The following is a 22204-nucleotide window of genomic DNA, read 5'->3' as shown; positions in this document are numbered from 1 at the left end:
ATGGAGTTTGCATATTCCACCCATGTCTGTGTGGGTTTCCTCCGGGTGCTCCAGTTTCCTTCCACAGTTCAAAGATGTGCAGGTAAGTGGGTTTTGGAGATAAGGTGGGGGGTGGACCTAGGGAGGGTGCTCTTTCAGAGAGTCGGTGCAGACTCGATGGCCTGAATAGCCTCCTTCTGCTCTGTAGGAATTCTACGATTCTATAAGCTAACTGAAATATATTATCCCTGAGCCCACTGGTTGCTGAGAGATTAAAAGGGGCCACATGGCTTTCCCATGGCCTCGGAAGGCTCTGTCGGATTTGTCAGCGGCCTCCCAGGGGGCTCTGTGCCTGATTGAGGGACCGGGCAGCAGGAAGAGGAGGGGACTCTCAAAGCCGCACCTCTGCCCTTGACTCAGAACACCCTCTGCTCCCCTGCGATCCCAACTCCATGATTCCCATCCCGCCTCACGCACATTTGGTTTGAGGTCTCATGACGATCTGGGACCTCTGGTGGCTGCATTGCCACCTTCCACCATCACCCCAGCTGGCACTGGTGGGTGAATAGCTGCCAGCCAATCAGAGGCAGGCAGCTTTTGCTGGTGGGACTTCCGCTAACAGAATTGCGATGAAGACGCAACGGTGGCCACTGAAACCCACACCCAGAGTCTTCCAGCAGAGGTGGGTAACAGCAGTGTTGAATTTTTAGTCCTAAATGGAGGGCAATGACATCAATTATGTTTCTCAGATACCAACCTACTGAGATCAACTAACTCAACACAGGCTAGGGATTAAACCTACAACATCTAAGTTGCTCACCATCTTCATTAGCAGAGCTATTGTAGGTATGATTAACCTTTATAGATGAATCTTTATATTGATCTTTAGTTGCCCTTTTAGTATAGAGATGAGGAGAATATTTTTCTTGCAGGAGTTTGTGCAACTTTGGAACTTTCTGCCTCATAAGGCGCTGTAAGTGGGGGTCACTGATTATTTTTAAGGTGGGTTAATAGTTTCTTGTCAGGCAAGGGAATCAAAGGGGTTATGGGGGTAGATGGGGAATGTGGAAGTCAACAGAAACCGATCAGCCACGGTCTTATTGAATGGTGGAGCAGGCCCAAAAGGTGAATGGCTTACTTTTGCTCCTATTTTCTATGCTTGTAAAATCAGTCCTATGTAATGACGTTGATTACCCTATTCTGTTCTCCAGACAGCAGAAAGAGCAAATAACTCAACAATATATATTGACCAAGGCTGAAACTGCCTCCTTGAAATAACTAGTAGCTGCTATGAATAAACAGAATACATTCATCTTGAAACTAGATGAATAAGTTTGGGTAGGTATTAGAAAAATGCATTGGTACTAAATAAGGGTTATTTGGAACTTTGCACCTTTTATTACCTTTAAAAACAAGCTTAAAATAATGTTTACTGTGTCTTGTATAACGTTTCACAAATGAAAATGCAGGCAATGTTTTGATTCTGCAGTTCTTGCTGTCATCATACTTCCATCATCCAACATGCAGCCACACGTTGAGGCGAGCACGCTGAGGTAAGGAGGTCACAGGAGCAGTATCGTTGCTGCTCTGTATCTGCCATTCGTACAGAAGTCAGAAAATAGCACTAATTACCAACCAGGATAAAGTTGAGACCCAAAGAGCACACCAAAATGAGGCCCTTGTGCATACGTCAAATACATTGCCAGAACCCAAACTTGACCCGTCACCTGCTTCAGCAACTGGGACTGATCTATAGGAACCCTCAGCGTTTCGGCAATGTACAGGATTGCTTTTTGGACTGCACTAGACCTTAGATAATGAAAGCATAGACAGCAGAAAACAAAAATGAAAGTAAGTTTATTTTCTGCCTCCTTACAGGATGACCTTTTACTGCTTTCCTCTTGTTCCAAATCAGCGTTCTTCTGCCTGTAGGCAAGTCGTCTGAAAGTAAAAGAGAGGATTTTAAAGATAAGACATTTTATGAAGACCATCAAATTATACCAAGGAAAAAGGTAGCTATAGTACTGGGGTTTGAAAGTGCTCACATGTTTGAAGCTGTATATCTACTGTTCAGAGATTGTCTGTCTAGAAAGTGTACTTATGGATACCCCAATTACTTAGTTTGGAAATGCATCACTGCTGTTTAAAAGGCCCAATTGATGCTCTGGGACTTTGTCCAAGTTCTAAAAATAGGCAGTAAAGCAAATAATAGCTTTCAAGCCCTCAAATCTCATCCCCTCATCCCCATACACTCCTTTTGCCCCATTGTTGCCAACACATGACACTTCATGTTGCCCCATCCACTCTTCGTGGTCCCACATATCCTCCATGCACACTTATGTCACTCCACCCCTGAATGGCACCCCTCTTACCTTCCATGTTACCATAGTGCCAACTCATACCAACCTATGACCCCTCATTCACCCCCATTGCCCTATAGCCCCTATCCCACCTTAATGTTAACTCATGTCAACCCATGCCTTTTCCCTTGACTCACCTAGTATGATGAGGTGGAAAAAACATTTTGAATATCTATTATAGTCTTCAATATATTTAAAAGAACATTATATATAAATCCCCAAAAGTACTTTGATCCCTTATAAAAACAAACATTTGTATTCAAGGACCGCTGTCTCTTATAAACACTCGAGCTGTCAATCAAAATGTGAACTTACAGGCCCCTCAAGTTGAAGTTCTGAAGGACAGTCAAATTGGACATAGCTCTGGGTGGAATTTTCCAGCCTTTTCCTCCTGGCAGCACGGTAGCATGGTGGTTAGCACAATTGCTCCACAGCTCCAGGGTCCCAGGTTTGATTCCCAGCTTGGTTCACTGTCTGTGCGGAGTTTGCACTTTCTCCCCGTGTGTGCGTGGGTTTCCTCCGGGTGCTCCGGTTTCCTCCCACAGTCCAAAGATGTGCAGGTTAGGTGGATTGGTCATGTTAAATTGCCCTTAGTGTCCAAAATTGCCCTTAGTGTTGGGTCGGGTTACTGGGTTATGGGGATTGGGTGGAGGTGTGGGCTTGGGTAGGGTGCTCTTTCAAACAGCCAGTGCAGACTTGATGGGCCGAATGGCCTCCTTCTGCACTGTAAATTCTATGATCTGTGATCTCTCCCTTTCTTCTAAAGGCAACCACACATGGCGGGTTGCCTGGCTGTGGGGCAAGCTTATGGGAAATGCCGTAGGCTTCAGCGGGACTGGAAGACCCTGCCGGCAGACAATGGCGAACCGCCTCTGCCGCTGGAAAATACTCAGCAGGGGTGGCGAATATCCGGGCCTCTGTTTCTTTCTCCATGGGCACTGATCAGCTTCCCAGAATTTTCTGCTTTTACTTCATTACAGTTGCCTTGGATTTAGGAAGGGGAAAGCACATCCTCATCACCTTAATAATAAAACTACGGCATGTGATTCGATTTTAATAAAAATAGGACTGGCCTTTGTTCTCCCACAGTTGAAAAGCGTGCTGGTGCTAACTCTTCAGACTCACTCATGAACACAAGGCCAAAGGAAATTAGCAACACTGTACTCACTATTCATCCACATTGTTCAATATGATATCCCTGTATGTATCAGATATGTATGTATTGAATCATAGAATCCCTACATAGAATCATAGAATGATATAAATTACAGTGCAGAAGGAGGCCATTTGGCCCATCAAGGCTGCATCGGCCTTTGGAAAGAGCATCCTCCACCCTATCCCCGTAACCCAGTAACCCCACGCAACTTTTTTGGACACTAAGGGCAATTTAGCATGACCAATCCACCTAACCTGCACATCTTTGGATGGTGGGAGAAAACCGGAGCACCCGGGGGAAATCCACGCAGACACGGGAAGAACGTGCAGACTCCGCACAGACAGTGACCTAAGCCGGAAATCAAACCTGCGACCCTGGAGCTGTGAAACAACTGTGCTAACCACTGTGCTACCATGCAGAAGGAAGAGATTCAGGCCATCAAATCTGCACCGACTCTCTAAAAGTGTACCCTAACTTGGGCCACTTCCCTACCCTATCCTGGTAACCCCACCCAACTACACATCTCTGGACAATTTAGCACGGCCAAGCCTGCACATCTTTAGACTGTGGGAGGAAACCTGAGCAGCCGGAGGAAACCCACACAGACACGGTGAGGATGTGCAAACTCCACACAGACAGTCACCAAAGGCTGGAATTGAACCCGGGTCCCTGGCGCTGTGAAGCAGCAGTGCTAGCCACTGTGCTACCCTACTGAACTCACCAGAAAGTGTTAGTGCTTGAATAAATACCCTTAACAGTGTGGAAAGTCTTAATTACTGCCAAATACCTTGTCTGGCATAATTAACAAATATAAAGTCTCATTCCTTCTGATTTCAATTATTGTTGGAGTTTAAAAAAATTAAAATCATTAAATATTTTTTCTTACATTTTCTTTCTGTCTCTTTTGTTTCTCTATCTTATTCCAATCTCACCTTTATTTCACTTTCTGTACTTGATTTGATGGGGAATACAATATTCTAATTTACACTTCCTGGTTTACACTCTGCACTGCTAATGATTCTTCATGTGGTTGTTTAAGGAGATACATAATTGCTTGTTCTTTTCACACAGTTCAGAGATGCCCTCCAGAGCGTGTTGTGATTTTTCAATAGAGGGGACCTTTTAGTGCATAACTGATAGAAAATGACTATTCTAGTCAGATATAAGAGGTTTAAATGAGAACTCATTAAGACTAATTAACCATAATCATATTAACCATGAAAATAAGGGAAGCCAAATAGCTGCGAACATTTTGCAAGTTTCTTGAGACTTGCTTAAAATTGTAAGAACAGTGACGTCAACTAGCTAAAAGGCCCCATTGTTATACAGTAAAGAACTGATAGTTCTGTCTCTATAGTAACAGCCAGTCGAGGACTGATAATTTCTTAGCGAAAACTGTGTTTCTCCAATAATGTCTAGATGGAGGTTTGGATGAGTTGGAAAATTGGCAGGCGATGGAACAAGAAATTGGCACCAATATATTTAAATACATATATCTCGTAAAGTGATGGACAGACACTTTGGCCGAATTGAGTGAATTATAAATTAGTTAAAGCCAATCAGAGGTGTAAAGAAGGCGAGACCTTAAGATAATAATCTCCTTAAGAATTACTTGCCGCGATGGAAAAATTCATTTCGGAATCAATCCACCTTTTTCTAAAACCTATTTCCTTGCTGCTTTTGCTAAATAGCTATCTTTCTTTTGTTTAAATCACTCAGTCATTTTATACTGTGTATTATGATTTCAAGAATTACCACGATCTGTATTTTAAAACTCAACTCAACTATTTGATAAAGACAATCAATCTGACTAGCTTGCTAAAGGGCTAGTCGGAACTCTCTAAATGGTGTATTGAAAATAAAGTTACCAGTGGGCAATACAGCTGACTAATAAAGTTCCAGTGGACTTTTCCAAAAATCCCATAAAACACAATGGCCAAGTGCAAGTGGAACAAAGTGAAAAATCTGGCTCCCCTGTTTTCTTGTTGGCAAACCCCATGTAATAATGTAATGCCAGAAAATATGGGAACAAAGGAGCACTCAGAAATAGCATTAACTTTGCTTATGCCACTAAAAGCATAAAGGATTGTGCAGTATTTCCAAATAATCCAACTATAAATGTAATCTTGCAATGAAACCGGAGTGAAATAATTCACATCTAAGATTTGCAATTGTCCGAGAGGTACCAATTTTAGTCACAAATTTACCATGCCAACATTTTACAGGCCAATCATTTCTGATTATTATTCAGTGGATGAAGTAGACTGAAGCTACCTGGAGCATGTCCAGCTTTATGGCATGGTAGCACAATGGTTAGGACTGTGCTTCACAGCACCAGGGTCCTGGGTTCGATTCTCATCTTGGGTCATTGTCTGCGCGGAGTCTGTACGTACTCCACGTGTCTGATTGGGTTGCCTCTGGGTGCTTCCGTTTCCTCCTACAAGTCCTGAAAGACGTGCTGCTAGGTGAATTAGACATTCTGAGTTCTCCCTCTGTGTACCCGAACAAGCGCCATAGTGTGGCAACTAGTTGCAGTGTTAATGTAAGCCTAATTGTAACACTAATAAAGATTATTGTTATTTAATTCCAGCGTGTTATTATTAGTTAGCAGAAGGAATAATTGAGATGTGTTGGATAATGTCTGCTTTGTATTGTTAGTGAAGCAGGGCTTTTGTCATTTGAGAACAAGCCACATTTCTGCAGAGAAGATCGAGAGATAATCAGCCTTCAGTCTTCACCTTGCCATGTCACTGAATTTCCATTGTTTAACCACTCAATTTGAAACACAAGTTGGACATTGTTAATGGTGGTTTCTAAACTACCCTTGACCTATAAGCCACTAAGAACAAATACATGCAGATACTTACTTTTCTTGGAATTTCTTTGATGGAATAAGGCCTGCCCTGAGGTTTGCGTCTCCCACACGTTTTGCTTGCCACCACACCAAATCATCCTGGCTCACAACTTGAAGTATGTCCCCTTTCCTGAAAGGTAATCCTGCTTCTTTACAGGGAATCGCTTTATCCTCGCTTGGGTCATAGTCAAACAAGGCTCTCATGTGACCCTATGGAAGGAACCACAATTAATTTAGAACCAATTGTCTGATAATGCTGAGTGGCTTTCCAGGTTCTGCACATCTATCATTCTTTTAAGTGAAAAAGAGTTGTCTGGCTTTATTAGTTATTCATTTTTGACTTGTATCCCCTGGTATTCAAAGCATTTGAACAAAATTACTTCATAACGTTGAAAACTTCCATTAGGACACCTCAGTGAGTTTTATTTTGCCAAAGAAACCCAGTTTCCTTCATGATTACCTAACGTTCTGATATCTGTAGTGCTACTCATTTCTCACCTTTGAACCCTGTCAAGAGTAATATCCTTCCTGTGATTATGTGACCAGAACAACATACAATGTTCTCGATGGATTTAACACCCTATGAAACAATATCACCTGTTTTGATTTTCACTCTGCAAAAGGAACCCAACATTTGTTTACAATTTCACCCCCCCCCGGTTGACAGTTGTGCATGCGTATACGCTATGATTCCTTGATCACTTTGCTGAACATCATGACTCACTACCGTTTCATTTAACCCCTACGATCATTTTTTGGTTCCTTGCCCCACACCAGTTAGCCATACTAAATTGCATATGCCACCAACCTAAAAGCGTTGAAAAAGTAAGGCCTCCAAAATCAAATCCTGGGGTGCCTCATTAATAATTTCTTTCCAGCCTGAAGAGCCCCTTTAAAGGCTATCTTGTATCCTAATTTTGAGTCTAATATTTAATCAGCAGCATACTTTACCTCCTATTCCGTGGCTCCTCACCTTAGCCCTTAATCGCCGACGTGGAGCCTTGTGAAAAGCTTTCTGAAAATCCAAGTATAAAATATCAACTTATAATGCTGCTGTACTTGAATCTTCTTATACCTCTGTTCATAATCAAGAGAATTATCTTACTACTTTATGTTGTTTGACTATGAATTCAGTTAGCATGAGTTTTAACTCGATGTGCAATAGCCTCATGCAGAGAATTCTGCTTCACATGCTTTTAATTAGCCCTCTTCACCGAGTAACTCATCTGACCCCCCCCCCCCCGCCCCAGTAAAAAGTTAAGCTCCGTCTTCTGAGTTCATTGAATGCACAATTCAGCTCCACCACTAACTATTTAAGGAATTATTGATCCACAGATCTAATTCTGATTTTTCACTTCCTGCACTCGCTTGATACCCTTTACCACTAGTTGCTTTCCATTGCCTAAATTTGATCTCTTCCCTTCCACTGTACGTTCAAAATATAAGATCTGAAGCATTCAACAGCAAGGCTTGAGGTTGTCAAACACTGGAATACCATCTAGGACATTCAGAGCTATGACAATAATATAATGCTGTAGCATAACAATTCGAATTTTGGAGCTAGTCTGCCCCTTCCTAGTTGGACAACCACAACGTTGTACCAAGAATCAAAAACAGAGTCTGTGGAAAACTACCCAACTAATAATGTTATTAAATCCACAATAGCGATTAAGTTCAACAGAGAATCTGATTCATCAACTACAATACTGAAGCTAATAAGAGCCCCTGTTCTCCTAGTGACTCACTTGATAAATACACTCCTAGCCATGAAACCAAGTACCCTGTCTATCAGAATTATAGGTTCATGATCACAGCCAAAAAGCAGTGGAGATATTACAGCTGGTTTCAATGCTCTGGGATTAAAGATGAGAAAAGAAAATCAGCTGGAGCTCCCATGATTTCTCATGAACCCAATGGAAAGTGCGCAGTATGGACATCAGGTAAAAATACAATTGGACTTGGCTGCGATTTCCCCATAATAAATAGTGAGTTGACACCCCACTGTGTAGACTTGGGCATGAGGAATGGGTATTTGAATGAGGTACCAAAGAGCACCAAATACCTGCTAAGCCTTACCTCAGCATTGGTCAACATCTTCAGGAGCAGAACAGATATTATAAACATAATACAAGATCCTGACAACACTGTTTTAAAATTACATTAATGATGATGATTAATATGTGATGTGTATTATTATAATAACAAACTCCTGCAGCCCTATGAAATGTTAAATAGCATCTGAAGATGATAGTAGCAAAATAACTTATGAATGCAGCACTGTCTTGAACACATTTGTTCTATACACGATAAGTCTTCATAGATTGAAAGAAATTAGATTTAATAGCATTTGGATGATCGCAACTATCTGCCTTTGGTGTGTTGTACGTGAGCACAAACAATTAACAACTGGAATTGTAGCGTGAGAATGGGCTGATAATGAGATGTAAGCATCACCCTGTATGAGACTGACATTTATTTTACTGAGAAACCAAGGTAAAGTATCAAGGTGCGCAGCACAGGACACTGTCAGTATTGAAAAAGAGAATAAAGGCAAATTGAGGAGCGGTCATCCAAGCTTGAGTCTTTAAACCTAATGATTAAAGGAGGAAGAGACTGTCAGGAATTCCACAGTTTTGAGGACGTGGAAAGGAATATGCCAGGTCTTGACTTCAAGGTAGTGAATGCATAATGAAGATGAAGAGTAGAAATAATCCCAGATGATCATTGGCTGCTTTCTCCTTTGAGGGGAAGGGCTGCCCTGTGGTGATTTAACCTGAGGATCACCACACATCAGGCGAGGGGCAAGGTTGAAAAGGCGGGGTTTTCATGAATAACCTCAGTCAGTACAAGAATTGAACCCACGCTGCTGGCCTCGCTCTGCATCATAAACCAGCTATCTAGCCAAGTGAGCTGATGAAGAGTATGGAACACTAAGAGTAGGTTCGACTTTACGCTGCTTTTCAATTCCTACAGAAATGCATTATAGGTTTACACAGTTTGTGCGAACCTCTGACTTCTTTCAAGAGGGAAATGGAGCAGTTTTTAACTGAGAGAGGGGTAGAATCGTGTTAAAAGAAACTGGATTAACAGTTAATGTATAAATTCTGATTTGGTTTCAATTGCCCGAGATACTCTGAGAAAAATTGTTGGCTTGTTTTCTTCTCCTATTGACTCCTTTTTACCTGCTTTCTGGTTGCAGGGGTTGAGAGAGGAAACATCAGGAAATTACTATTCATCATGCTCCAGCCTTCATGAGTAAGGGATGCATTCAATGAACCTCCTGATCCTCTCCTTCCATCATTTTCATGTGTTTATGTGTAGAAAGGAATATTTGGGAGGAGCATGGGCCATAATTGCACTGATGAAATGGAGAAAGGCAAGAAAGATCGAAATGGAGGGAGAGATTGGAGGCTAATGATAAGAAAGGGATCATCTATCACATAACAAGCTTTTTTCTTGCTGTCTACACAGAAGGGTGAAGAGGCCTTTAGGACAACCTCCTCAGACATGGATACAAGTTACAAGGAGATGAGCTTAATAGAAAGGTCAGAGTTGTTGAGGAAAACATGTATCGCATGAAAGAGAAATCAAACTTCTTTTGAACCCAGCTTTAGCAAAGGAGGAGATATCATTTGTGATCAGGTGAGGTGAATCAGGTCGATAATGATAATAGAAGCTAAAGGGGAAACTAACATAAATAAAAATGTTTAGCTGTTGGTAGGACTTATTTGAGACACGAAGAATCTTTGCAGATTTGAAAGAAATAAGAATTTCACCATCCATTTATAAAGCACAGAGGAGATCAAAATTTAGTTAATGAGCCACTGAAGCATAACAAAAATTGCCAATTGCACATCTTCAACGAGTTCAATCTAGAGGAAGTTGGTGACTGGCGTTAACTGCGAAGAAAATAGATCTGCTTGAATTGTGAGTGGAATCATTCATTTCAATGAAGACGGCAGAGTAGATGCTGAGAGATTGTTTCTCCTTGTGGGAGAGTCGAGGACCAGAGGGCATAATCTCAGAGTAAGGGGTGATCCATTTAAGACGGGGATGAGGAGCAATTTCTTGTTGCAGAGGGTAGTGAATTTCTTTACCGCAGAGGGCTATCGAGGCTGGGTTGCTCAGTATTGTTGCTATCTTTACTTGCTCTAAATATGGCAGTCAATAAGGTTGCCCTTCTTTTATATGGATATGAATATGATATGCCCTCAGAGTCGCCAGGTATCAAATGATACCGCCACAAGGTTCAACCGGGTATCGATCAAAGACCCAAACAACCAGTTAGTTAGTTCAAGATCAATGGTACTTTATTTACACACAAGATTAACTTACACATGCAACATAAACACTGAGCTAAACTACACATAACAACTATGACAACCTGTACTTAACTTCAGGCACCTGGCTTAGGTCAGAGGAACAGTGGCCTTTGTTCGAATCTGGATCGGCTGGATCCGGAGAAGTAGCTGCTGTTTGGCTAGGATCATCCGTCTGGTAGCGAGCGTTGAACTTGAACTTGCTTCTGGTGGTGCTGCAGTTGGAGATGGATGTTGCCAGAGTGCCAGGTCCAAAAGAGATTGACCACATGGCAGTGTCTCTCTTTATCCTTGGGGAATTTCATGCTCTTTTAGGCTTTGACCCAATTAATTGGTCAGATCACTGCCTTCGATCTGAGCCAATAAAGGGGCGAGTGCCTTGATGGCTGGGCGTGTCCAAAGCGGTCATTGATCTTGTTGTTTATGCTTCGTGAGTAAAGGGAGTGGCGCCGAAATGTCTGGGCTTTTATCGGTTACCTGAGTATCAATCCTTTGTCTTACGGAGATGGGCCATTAAATGCTAATCGGTTGGGAGTTTCGATGCTGTCTGGAATCTCTGCTCACGAATATACATTCAGGCTCTGTGCCAGCCTGAATCTTACATTGTCCATATTTCCCTTTAGGCTTTGCGAACGTCCATATTTCTTGTTGTAAGTGGCCATCCCAGATGGCTACAGTCCGTCCTCTTGATCCTAAATGCGAAGCGTGATGGATCACACTACTGAATCTTCTTCTGTTCTCTGGTATGCTGGGTACCCTTAATCAAGGACAGGTTCTATACTACTCTGTCCTATAGATTGGAACATTTACCTAAGTTTTAATACATCACACATCTATAAAAAATTCTAAGGGGGCACTATCACATTCAACCATACATTTCAACTTCTTTACACAAACAGGGGAACCTCTAAGTGTCCTTACCTAAACTACACTTATGCTGCTAGCTAATAATCAAAATAACTTATATTACAGTACAAAATAAACAATAGCAGCATCACATTTTTACTTAACACTTATGCCATTTACAGAGAAAGTAATTTGTCTTGGAAAAACGCGGAATTTGTTTGGCAGAAAAAAGGTTCAAAAAGGGTGTGGGGTCAGTTGAAGTCCGAAAAAAGGGGCTTTGAGTGTGTATACTGGGGAGCGGGAGGCTCTCCTTTGCCATTTCCGAAGTCTGAGTGTCTGGACGACCCTGCAAAGTATTGCTATAATCAATAGGGCTTCTACCGTGTAAGAAAGGGAATACCACTTTATGATATTATCGCACCATGTGGGGGTATCTGTGGCTGTTTCTATGTGTGGTGTAGTGTCCGGGCTAGGGGTTTCGTGTTGGGTGGTCATGTTCAGGGCCTGTGTGGTGAAGGATACAGGGGCTGATAACGCGTGCAACTGTAGTGATCCAACGACGATCATGATGCAGATCATCAGGTCCGTCTTCATTTTGTCTTTGTCTTTCTCTGTCTCCTGGTATATTCGTATATTCCTGGGGGTACAAGCATAATATCTGTTATTATCTTGTTGTTTAATATCTCGTCTGTCAGTTTCTCCTTAACATCAATTTCCCATTTAGAATCGTCACCATATGTGACTCGCTCATTTTTCTTTTTTAAACCAACCATTTGGGACACAAGACATCCGAGAAAGAAATTCTGTCACAGTACCACTAATCACGCAGCCTGTGGTCGATGCGCTGAGTGGGCGGTCATGAGGGTGTGGGGGGTGGATCCTGTCTAACGCGACACCGTGTTTCTAATAAACATCAGTGCAAATGGGAGAACTGTGTCCCATGTCATGTCATGTTGTTGCACCATCTTCCTAAGTGTTGCCTTTAGGGTTCGGTTCATGCGTTCCACAATGCCACTGGTTTGTGGGTGATAGGCAATGTGAAACTTCTGTTTAATTCCGAAAATTGTTAGGACGGTTTTCATTACTCTTCCTGTAAAGTGCGAATCTTGGTCCGATTCAATACTACGGTGGAATCCCCATCTAGTATATATTTGCTGGGTTAGAATTTTGCTGTCTCTTTAGCCGTGTTTGTCCTGGAAGGAAATGCTTCTACCCATTTTGTGAAGGTATCGATCACGACCAACACATATTTAAATCCATTTCTGCAGGGGGGGAGGGGACCAATGTAATCTAATTGTAAGTTCGTCCATGGGCCATTAACAGGCAGGTGTGTCTTAGCTGACCTTTCTTTGCGTATCTGCCTGGGTTGTTCTGGGCGCAAATTAAGCAATTTTCAATGTAGTGGGTTACATCAGTTTTTAAATCGGGCCACCGGCAGAGAGGTCTGGGGTGGGTAAGGGTGGATTCTATCCCTTGGTGTCCGTGTCCGTCATGGAATTGACAAATAATCTGGTTCCTGACCTGGGTGGGGACCACATAAATACCATCCTTTAATATGACCCCGTCGTGTACCGTTAAAGTGTCTTTTAACCTATCATAGGGAGCTGGGAAGTTTCCTTTGAAAATTTCCTGAAGTGTGTCATCTTCCTTTTGTGCCTGTACCAAATCCTGAATATTGGTCTCTGAGACCTGGACCGCGTGTACTGGGGCACTCTCGGGGGGTTGCCAAAAGGGACCATGTCTTGAGCCTGCTTTTGCTAGGGCGTCTGCTTTTACGTTACCGGGTGGGGAGAAACGATGATGGCTTCTAACCTATATGATTCCATATTTGCGGTCTGTAGATTCTTTGAGAATGTGCTTTAGTAATGGCGCTGAGGGTAGGGGTTTACCGTCGGCGGATACAAATCCTTTAGATTCCCACAGGGGCAGGAATTCCATCAGGCTGTTGCAAACATATAAGCTGTCCGAATATATGTCTGCTGGGGTCGGGAACGAATCTGTGTGCTGCACAATGTATGCAATGGCTGCTAACTCGGCTGTCTGCGAAGCTAAATGTCCTAGCAATGTCCTGTAACGATATCTCCTCTAATGCATGACCCTGCACGTCTTCTACATATATGCCACATCCTGTGATCCTTTTTCCATTTAGAATTGTGGAGGAGCCATCTACATAAATTTTTAGCAAATTATCTGTGGGCTGGGTTTTCTGTGGTCTGATGCCTGTTTTTGTTGGTAGCGATTTGGGAATAAAGGGTCCTGTGTTGTGCTTGGCTGCAATGATTTCACACTCATGTGGGGTTCCTGCATATTGTAAATTATCGGCCAGAAACGTGTGTGTCTTTGTCCTCTTTACTGTGATGTCGCATCCTTGTAGGAGTAGGGTCCAGTGTACTGCTCTAATTTGGCTTACTGTGCCGTCTTTTAGCCTACTGTCTAACAGTAGCTGTGTCAGGGTGTGCTCGGTCAAAATGGTTACGGGGTTGAGTCCTGTTATCTACGCGAAGTACTGAACAGCCCAAAAAACTGCGAGCAAGTGCCTTTCGCAGGCAGAAAATTCTTGCTCTACCGGATCTAAAACTCGCGAGGCATAGGCTACGGCTCCTAAACGATTGTGCCTTTCCTGGAAATGTACGACCGAAAGGGTTCGGTCGGTGGTCGCTACCTCTATTGTGTATGGGGAGAGTGGGTCTGGTGCCTGCAAAGCAGGGGCTGTAGTTAGGGCGCGTTTCAATGCATCTGTGTGCTGTGGAAGCCATTTCCATGTGGCCTGTTTCTTAAGGAGCTCGGAAAGTGGGGCTGCCTTTGTGGCAAAACCGTCTATATGGTTCCTGCAGTAACCAACCAGTCCTAAAAATGACCGGAGTGCTGTAACATTACGGGGCAAGGGCAATTTAACAATTGAATCAATACGCTTTTGTTCTATCTCACACTTACCATGAGTTATGACTGTACCTAAATAAGTGACCTTTTCTTGGAGAATTTGGGCTTTTTTGGTGTTGATTTTACATCCAATTTTTTTTCGGAGACCGAAGAGTTCGGAAAGAAGTGAAATGTGCTCTTCCTTGGTGTCAGTCTGTAGGGGCAAGTCGTCCACATACTGAATGAGGCATTCGGGTCGGGAAAATTTTGATAATCGATTCGCCAATTGTCTGTGAAAAATGGAGGGGGAGTTGTGGAAACCTTGTGGAAGGCATGTCCACATGTATTGCTATCCCTGGAAGGTGAACGCAAATTTGTACTGGCACTTTTTATCCAATGGAATGGACCAAAAGCCATTGCTAATGTCCAGAAGGGTGAAAATTGTTTACTGTAGTCCCTACTTTAACATGGTCTCGGGACTCGTGGCAACGGTGGGGGCTGCGAATGGAGTTACTTTGTTTAATTCTCTATAATCGATGGTCAGTCTTCATGAAGCATCTGGTTTTCTTACGGGCTAAATCGGGTCATTGTTTGTTGAGGCTACGGGCCGAATTACACCTTGATTCAGTAAACTTTGAATTACTTTAGCTATTTCTCCCTCGGCTTGCTGTGGAAAACCGTATTGTTTCTGGGGCTTAGGATCAGGACCTGTAATAGTGACCACTCCTGGAATTTTACCGCAATCGTGCTTATGCTGGGCAAAAGATGCTTTGTGTCTCTTCAAGACTTCCCTAATTGTTTTGTCCGTGGTAATGGTTTGTGGATCAAACCAGTAATCTCCCACTGAGCTAATCCTGTGTGCGTAGTTTCCTACTGTGAGCGTGGCGGGGGCTCGCGCTGCTCTAGCCATTTTCCACACATACTTATTTACAGGGTCGAAAGAAAGGTTGTGTGAGCTCATGAAATCTATCTCCAAGATGTGCTCTGCTGTCTGGGGTAAATCTACCAAAACGACTTGAGTGCTTGGTTCAAATGTTACCGATCTGGATATCCACAGAGGCTGTAATGTGTCCCTGCTGGAGATGTCCTGTAAATCCATTAAGAGTGATAGTGTCTGTAGTGGGCCATATATCTCACTGGTACATCGTGGAGGAATTTAACATGGTTCGGGACGCTCCTGTGTCCCAAAGGAACTCTACGGGGTGTCCCTGGACTGTGCCTGTGACTACTGGTCTTCCGGACTTGTCCCAAAGTGTGTCGCAGACCCAAGTTGGGGAGTCCAAACACCGTCAATCGGTGCCATTTATGGCCAAATTATCTAAACGGGCGCTAACGCTGTGGATAGGCCTGGCATTGTTCCTAGGTGGGGCATTTGCGTACTGATTCCGTTGCTGTTTCTGCGGGGCTTGACATTCTCGGGCGTAATGTCCCTTCTGTCCACAATTGTAGCATTCCTGGGGTTTAGGGTGCTGCGTGTTATTTCCACCTTCATTTACCCATGCGGAGTCTTGTTGTGTCCTTACTGGATTCATGTTTGCTTCTACCTTCTCCTGCTCTGCCTTGTTATTTAGGGATTGTTCCCAAGCTCTAGAGAGTCTCTTTAGAACCCACACTTCATTGTGTGCTGGGTCTGAGGGATCATAGTTTGCACATGCCTTTTGTCCTGCCTCTGTAGCGTGGGAGACTAAAATACAGGTTCATTTGGCCGTATTGTCTGCAGTTAAATGGGCGCGGGCTAAAGCTCCAAATAGGCGCTTCTGTGGAACAGATAGGAGCTTCTGTGGACGTGAAAGAGACTCCAGGATGGTATGTTGCCTCCCTGGTGCCAGGGTCCAGGATGTCTCCGAACGGGTAGAGGGCATCCTGAAGGGGGAGGGCAAACAGGCAGAGGTCGTTGTACATATTGGTACTAACGACATAGGCAGGAAGGGGAATGAGGTCCTGCAGCAGGAGTTCAGGGAGCTAGGCAGAAAGTTAAAAGACAGGACCTCGAGGGTTGTAATCTCGGGATTACTCCCTGTGCCACGTGCCAGTGAGGCTAGAAATAGGAAGATAGAGCAGCTAAACACGTGGCTAAACAGCTGGTGTAGGAGGGAGGGTTTCCATTATCTGGACCACTGGGAGCTCTTCCGGGGCAGGTGTGACCTGTATAAGAAGGACGGGTTGCATCTAAACCGGAGAGGCATAAATATCCTGGCCGCGAGGTTTGCTAGTGTCACACGGGAGGGTTTAAACTAGTATGGCAGGGGGGTGGGCACGGGAGCAATAGGTCAGAAGGTGAGAGCATTGAGGGAGAACTAGGGAATAGGGACAGTGTGGCTCTGAGGCAGAGCAGACAGGGAGAAGTTGCTGAACACAGCGGATCTGGTGGCCTGAAGTGCATATGTTTTAATGCAAGGAGCATTACGGGTAAGGCAGATGAACTTAGAGCTTGGATTAGTACTTGGAACTATGATGTTGTTGCCATTACAGAGACCTGGTTGAGGGAAGGGCAGGATTGGCAGTTAAACGTTCCAGGATTTAGATGTTTCAGGCGGGATAGAGGGGGATGTAAAAGGGGAGGTGGAGTTGCGCTACTTGTTCGGGAGAATATCACGGCTGTACTGCGAGAGGACACCTCAGAGGGCAGTGAGGCTATATGGGTAGAGATCAGGAATAAGAAGGGTGCAGTCACAATGTTGGGGGTATACTACAGGCCTCCCAACAGCCAGCGGGAGATAGAGGAGCAGATAGGTAGACAGATTTTGGAAAAGAGTAAAAACAACAGGGTTGTGGTGATGGGAGACTTCAACTTCCCCAATATTGACTGGGACTCACTTAGTGCCAGGGGCTTAGACGGGGCGGAGTTTGTAAGGAGCATCCAGGAGGGCTTCTTAAAACAATATGTAGACAGTCCAACTAGGGAAGGGGCGGTCCTGGACCTGGTATTGGGGAATGAGCCCGTCCAGGTGGTAGATGTTTCAGTAGGGGAGCATTTCGGTAACAGTGACCACAATTCAGTAAGTTTTAAAGTACTGGTGGACAAGGATAAGAGTGATCCGAGGATGAATGTGCTAAATTGGGGGAAGGCTAATTATAACAATATTAGGCGGGAACTGAAGAACATAGATTGGGGGCGGATGTTTGAGGGCAAATCAACATCTGACATGTGGGAGGCTTTCAAGTGGCAGTTGAAAGGAATACAGGACCGGCATGTTCCTGTGAGGAAGAAAGATAAATACGGCAATTTTCGGGAACCTTGGATGACGAGTGATATTGTAGGCCTCGTCAAAAAGAAAAAGGAGGTATTTGTCAGGGCTAAAAGGCTGGGAACAGACGAAGCCTGCGTGGAATATAAGGAAAGTAGGAAGGAACTTAAGCAAGGAGTCAGGAGGGCTAGAAGGGGTCACGAAAAGTCATTGGCAAATAGGGTTAAGGAAAATCCCAAGGCTTTTTACACGTACATAAAAAGCAAGAGGGTAGCCAGGGAAAGGGTTGGCCCACTGAAGGATAGGCAAGGGAATCTATGTGTGGAGCCAGAGGAAATGGGCGAGGTACTAAATGAATACTTTGCATCAGTATTCACCAAAGAGAAGGAATTGGTAGATGTTGAGTCTGGAGAAGATAGCCTGGGTCACATTGTGATCCAAAAAGACGAGGTGTTGGGAGTCTTAAAAAATATTAAGGTAGATAAGTCCCCAGGGCCTGATGGGATCTACCCCAGAATACTGAAGGAGGCTGGAGAGGAAATTGCTGAGGCCTTGACAGAAATCTTTGGATCCTCGCTGTCTTCAGGGGATGTCCCGGAGGACTGGAGAATAGCCAATGTTGTTCCTCTGTTTAAGAAGGGTAGCAAGGATAATCCCGGGAACTACAGGCCGGTGAGCCTTACTTCAGTGGTAGGGAAATTACTGGAGAGAATTCTTCGAGACAGGATCTACTCCCATTTGGAAGCAAATGGACGTATTAGTGAGAGGCAGCACGGTTTTGTGAAGGGGAGTTTGTGTCTCACTAACTTGATAGAGTTTTTCGAGGAGGTCACTAAGATGATTGATGCAGGTAGGGCAGTAGATGTTGTCTATATGGACTTAAGTAAGGCCTTTGACAAGGTCCCTCATGGTAGACTAGTACAAAAGGTGAAGTCACACTGGATCAGGGGTGAGCTGGCAAGGTGGATACAGAACTGGCTAGACCATAGAAGGCAGAGAGTAGCAATGGAGGGATGCTTTTCTAATTGGAGGGCTGTGACCAGTGGTGTTCCACAGGGATCAGTGCTGGGACCTTTGCTCTTTGTAGCATATATAAATGATTTGGAGGAAAATGTAACTGGTCTGATTAGTAAGTTTGCAGACGACACAAAGGTTGGTGGAATTGCGGATAGCGATGAGGACTGTCGGAGGATACAGCAGGATTTAGATTGTCTGGAGACTTGGGCGGAGAGATGGCAGATGGAGTTTAATCCGGACAAATGTGAGGTAATGCATTTTGGAAGGTCTAATGCAGGTAGGGAATATACAGTGAATGGTAGAACCCTCAAGAGTATTGAAAGTCAAAGAGATCTAGGAGTACAGGTCCACAGGTCATTGAAAGGGGCAACACAGGTGGAGAAGGTAGTCAAGAAGGCATACGGCATGCTTGCCTTCATTGGCCGGGGCATTGAGTAAAAGAATTGGCAAGTCATGTTGCAGCTGTATAGAACCTTAGTTAGGCCACACTTGGAGTATAGTGTTCAATTCTGGTCGCCACACTACCAGAAGGATGTGGAGGCTTTAGAGAGGGTGCAGAAGAGATTTACCAGAATGTTGCCTGGTATGGAGGGCATTAGCTATGAGGAGCGGTTGAATAAACTCGGTTTGTTCTCACTGGAACGAAGGAGGTTGAGGGGAGACCTGATAGAGGTATACAAAATTATGAGGGGCATAGACAGAGTGGATAGTCAGAGGCTTTTCCCCAGGGTAGAGGGGTCAATTACTAGGGGGTATAGGTTTAAGGTGAGAGGGGCAAGGTTTAGAGTAGATGTACGAGGCAAGTTTTTTACGCAGAGGGTAGTGGGTGCCTGGAACTCGCTACCGGAGGAGGTAGTGGAAGCAGGGACGATAGGGACATTTAAGGGGCATCTTGACAAATATATGAATAGGATGGGAATAGAAGGATACGGACCCAGGAAGTGTAGAAGATTGTAGTTTAGTCGGGCAGCATGGTCGGCACGGGCTTGGAGGGCCGAAGGGCCTGTTCCTGTGCTGTACATTTCTTTGTTCTTTGTACTGCTGTGAAGTGTATCCAGAGGCGTCCAGCAAACGCTGTTGGATGCTCTCTTTTTTTCTGTCTACATCGGTTGAGTCCTTCTACGAGATCTCCTCTATTATAGCCAATTGCATCTAGGCTGGCTGTCTTCATATCCTGGAGGCTACCTCCTCCTACATTTTGTGGGTCGGGAAGGGCTGAGCTAACAGACGGGTCAAGGCTCATTACAATGAGTTTCACTTCTTCCTGCTCGTCCCGACCGTACATGACGGTCTGTTGTCTAACTCGCTCAAAGAAATGATGTGGGTCTGATGTGGGGTGAAAAGTTTCTATTTTATCACGGGCATCCCTTAACTGGGTGATGGTTAGTGGGGTGGTGTACACAAAATCGGGTTGGTCTTCTGTCAGTACTCGGCACTGCATGGTGACTGGATTCATAGGGTTGGGTGCTGCCTGTGCATTCGGTGGTGCGGGTGCTTTCCTTTTTGGGGCCTGGGGGGCTCTATTCTGAATTTCTGTTTCGTTTACATATCCGCTTCATTAAGTTTCTGCCAATCGGGGCCATCTTCCTGATCTAAATTTGGTCCAAAGGTATCTTTGAACCCATTCTGAACTGAGAGCAGTGATTGCAATTTTACAATTTGTTGCCTGCATTTGGCATGATCTACCGAACTCTGCCTTTGTTCCATGGTGGAACTGTGGCGTGCTCGTAGGGCTGCCTTTAAGTCCTCACATTGCTTTTTCAATTGTTGTACTCGGTGTTCTGTTTCGTCTCTTACCGAGACCGCGCGTTGCGTGTCTTGGTAGGCCTTATCATATTGTGACTGAAAGCTACTTAGGTGAGCGAGACAAGATTGGTGTACCCGTTTGACATCAGCCATCTCCTTGTCCTTTGCTGCTAGCTGCTCTCGGAGTTGCTCATTTACTTTTTCGCATTCGCATCCCTCATTCCTCTTCTCTTTCTCTGCGGAGCGTCCTCACGACCTCCTCTGTACCTCACAATTGTGCCAAACAGGACCCAATTGCCATCGGCTTATGAACTCTGCCTAAATTCTTTTTCTGGATCTCGGTCAGGTTATCCCACCAGGTTTGTCCTACCAGGACCTGTCTCTTCTTTGGCACAAAACTCAGACCATAGGGGCCATCCTTTCCCCTTTAGGTACTTCCTAATTTCCTCTTCCCATATGGGACACTGTTCTGCTCTATCGGTCACTGCGACCTCGGGTTCCTGTGGATACATAAGGCTTTCCATTGCCTTCATTGCCATCTCTAGTATACTCTCAGTATCTCTACCGTGGATTTGGGACAGGGGGGAATAAAGCGGTGATGCAAACAGCGGGTATGGCTTAAGCTATTTTCCGGTTCACACAACTCCCGAAAGTTTCACGCAACAAAATCTATCGAGTTTACCTTTTATCCCTTGTTAGTAGGCATGCAAATTACTACACACTTCCGAATCTTGGAGGTTTGATCAATACTGGTCTGCCACTTGTGGTTTATTTTACTTTCTCAATTGGATTTCTAATTCAAACGTTTTGTGGGTTCTCTCGGAGTGACACAGTCACTTCTGGGTCAAGTCCCGTCAGAGGTCGCCAATAAATGTTGCTATCTTTACTTGCTTAAATATGGCAGTCAATAAGGTTGCCCTTCTTTTATATGGATATGAATATGATATGCTCTCAGAGTCGTCAGGTATCAAATGGTACTGCCACAAGGTTCAACCGGGTATCGATCAAAGAGCCAAACAACCAATTAGTTAGTTCAAGAGCAAAGGTGCTTTATTTACACACAAGATTAACTTACACATGCAACATAAACACTACGAGCTAAACTACGCCTAACAACTATGACAACCTGTACTTAACTTCAGGCACCTGGCTTAGGTCAGATGAACAGTGGCCTTTGTTCAAATCTGGATCGGCTGGATCTGGAGAAGTAACTGCGGTTCGGCTAGGATCATCCGTCTGGTAGCGAGCGTTGAACTTGAACTTGCTTCTGGTGGTGCTGCAGTTGGAGATGGATGTTGCCGGAGCGCCAGGTCCAAAAGAGATCGAACACATGGCAGTGTCTCTCTTTATCCTTGGGGGGTTTTATGCTCTTTTGGGCGTTCCTTAGGCTTGGACCCAATTAATTGGGTCACTGCCTTCGATCTGAGCCAATAAAAGGGCGGGTGCCTTGATGGCTGGGCGTGTCCTAAGCGGTCATTGACCTTGTTGTTTATGCTTTGTGAGTAAAGGGAGTGGCGCTGAAATGTCTGGGCTTGTATCGGTTACCTGAGTATCAATCCTTTGTCTAACGGAGAGGGGCCATTAAATGCTAATCGGTTAGGGGCTTTGATGCTGTCTGGATTCTCTGCTCACAAATATTCATTCAGGCTCTGTGCCTGCCTGAATCTTACATTGTCCATATTTCCCTTTAGGCTTTGCGAACGCCCATGTTTCTTGTTGTAAGTGGCCATCCTCGATGGCTACAGTATGTTCAAGGCTGAGATAGACAGATTTCTAATCTGTAAGGGAATCAAGGGTTACGGGGATAAGGCGGGAAAGTGGAGTTGATGATTATATCAGATCAGCCATTACTCGATGGGCCGAATGATCTACTTCAGCTC

At 44.3% G+C, this 22204-nt stretch overlaps 1 protein-coding gene across 7 annotated transcripts in view; it reads right to left on the bottom strand.

The window, feature by feature from the left end:
- The window catches only part of mpp3a (MAGUK p55 scaffold protein 3a), a 166514-nt gene that overhangs the window by 38073 nt on the left and 106237 nt on the right, over window positions 1-22204 (bottom strand). For 6 of the 7 annotated variants that reach the window (XM_072487236.1, XM_072487238.1, XM_072487241.1 and 3 more), the window contains 3 exons: window positions 7323-7364; window positions 6363-6559; window positions 1856-1920 (listed from right to left, as the gene is read on the bottom strand). In XM_072487236.1, coding sequence (XP_072343337.1) covers window positions 1856-1920; window positions 6363-6559; window positions 7323-7364 — 304 coding nt within the window. The remainder of the gene's footprint in view (window positions 1-1855; window positions 1921-6362; window positions 6560-7322; window positions 7365-22204) is intronic. The other variant, XM_072487237.1, reaches the window with a different exon arrangement.

Source organism: Scyliorhinus torazame, chromosome 21 (genome assembly GCF_047496885.1).
Source record: "Scyliorhinus torazame isolate Kashiwa2021f chromosome 21, sScyTor2.1, whole genome shotgun sequence".
NCBI classification, from domain to species: domain Eukaryota; kingdom Metazoa; phylum Chordata; class Chondrichthyes; order Carcharhiniformes; family Scyliorhinidae; genus Scyliorhinus; species Scyliorhinus torazame.
The sequence above is the reverse complement of the archived record's forward strand: the minus strand, read 5'-3'. Positions and strand labels throughout refer to the sequence as shown.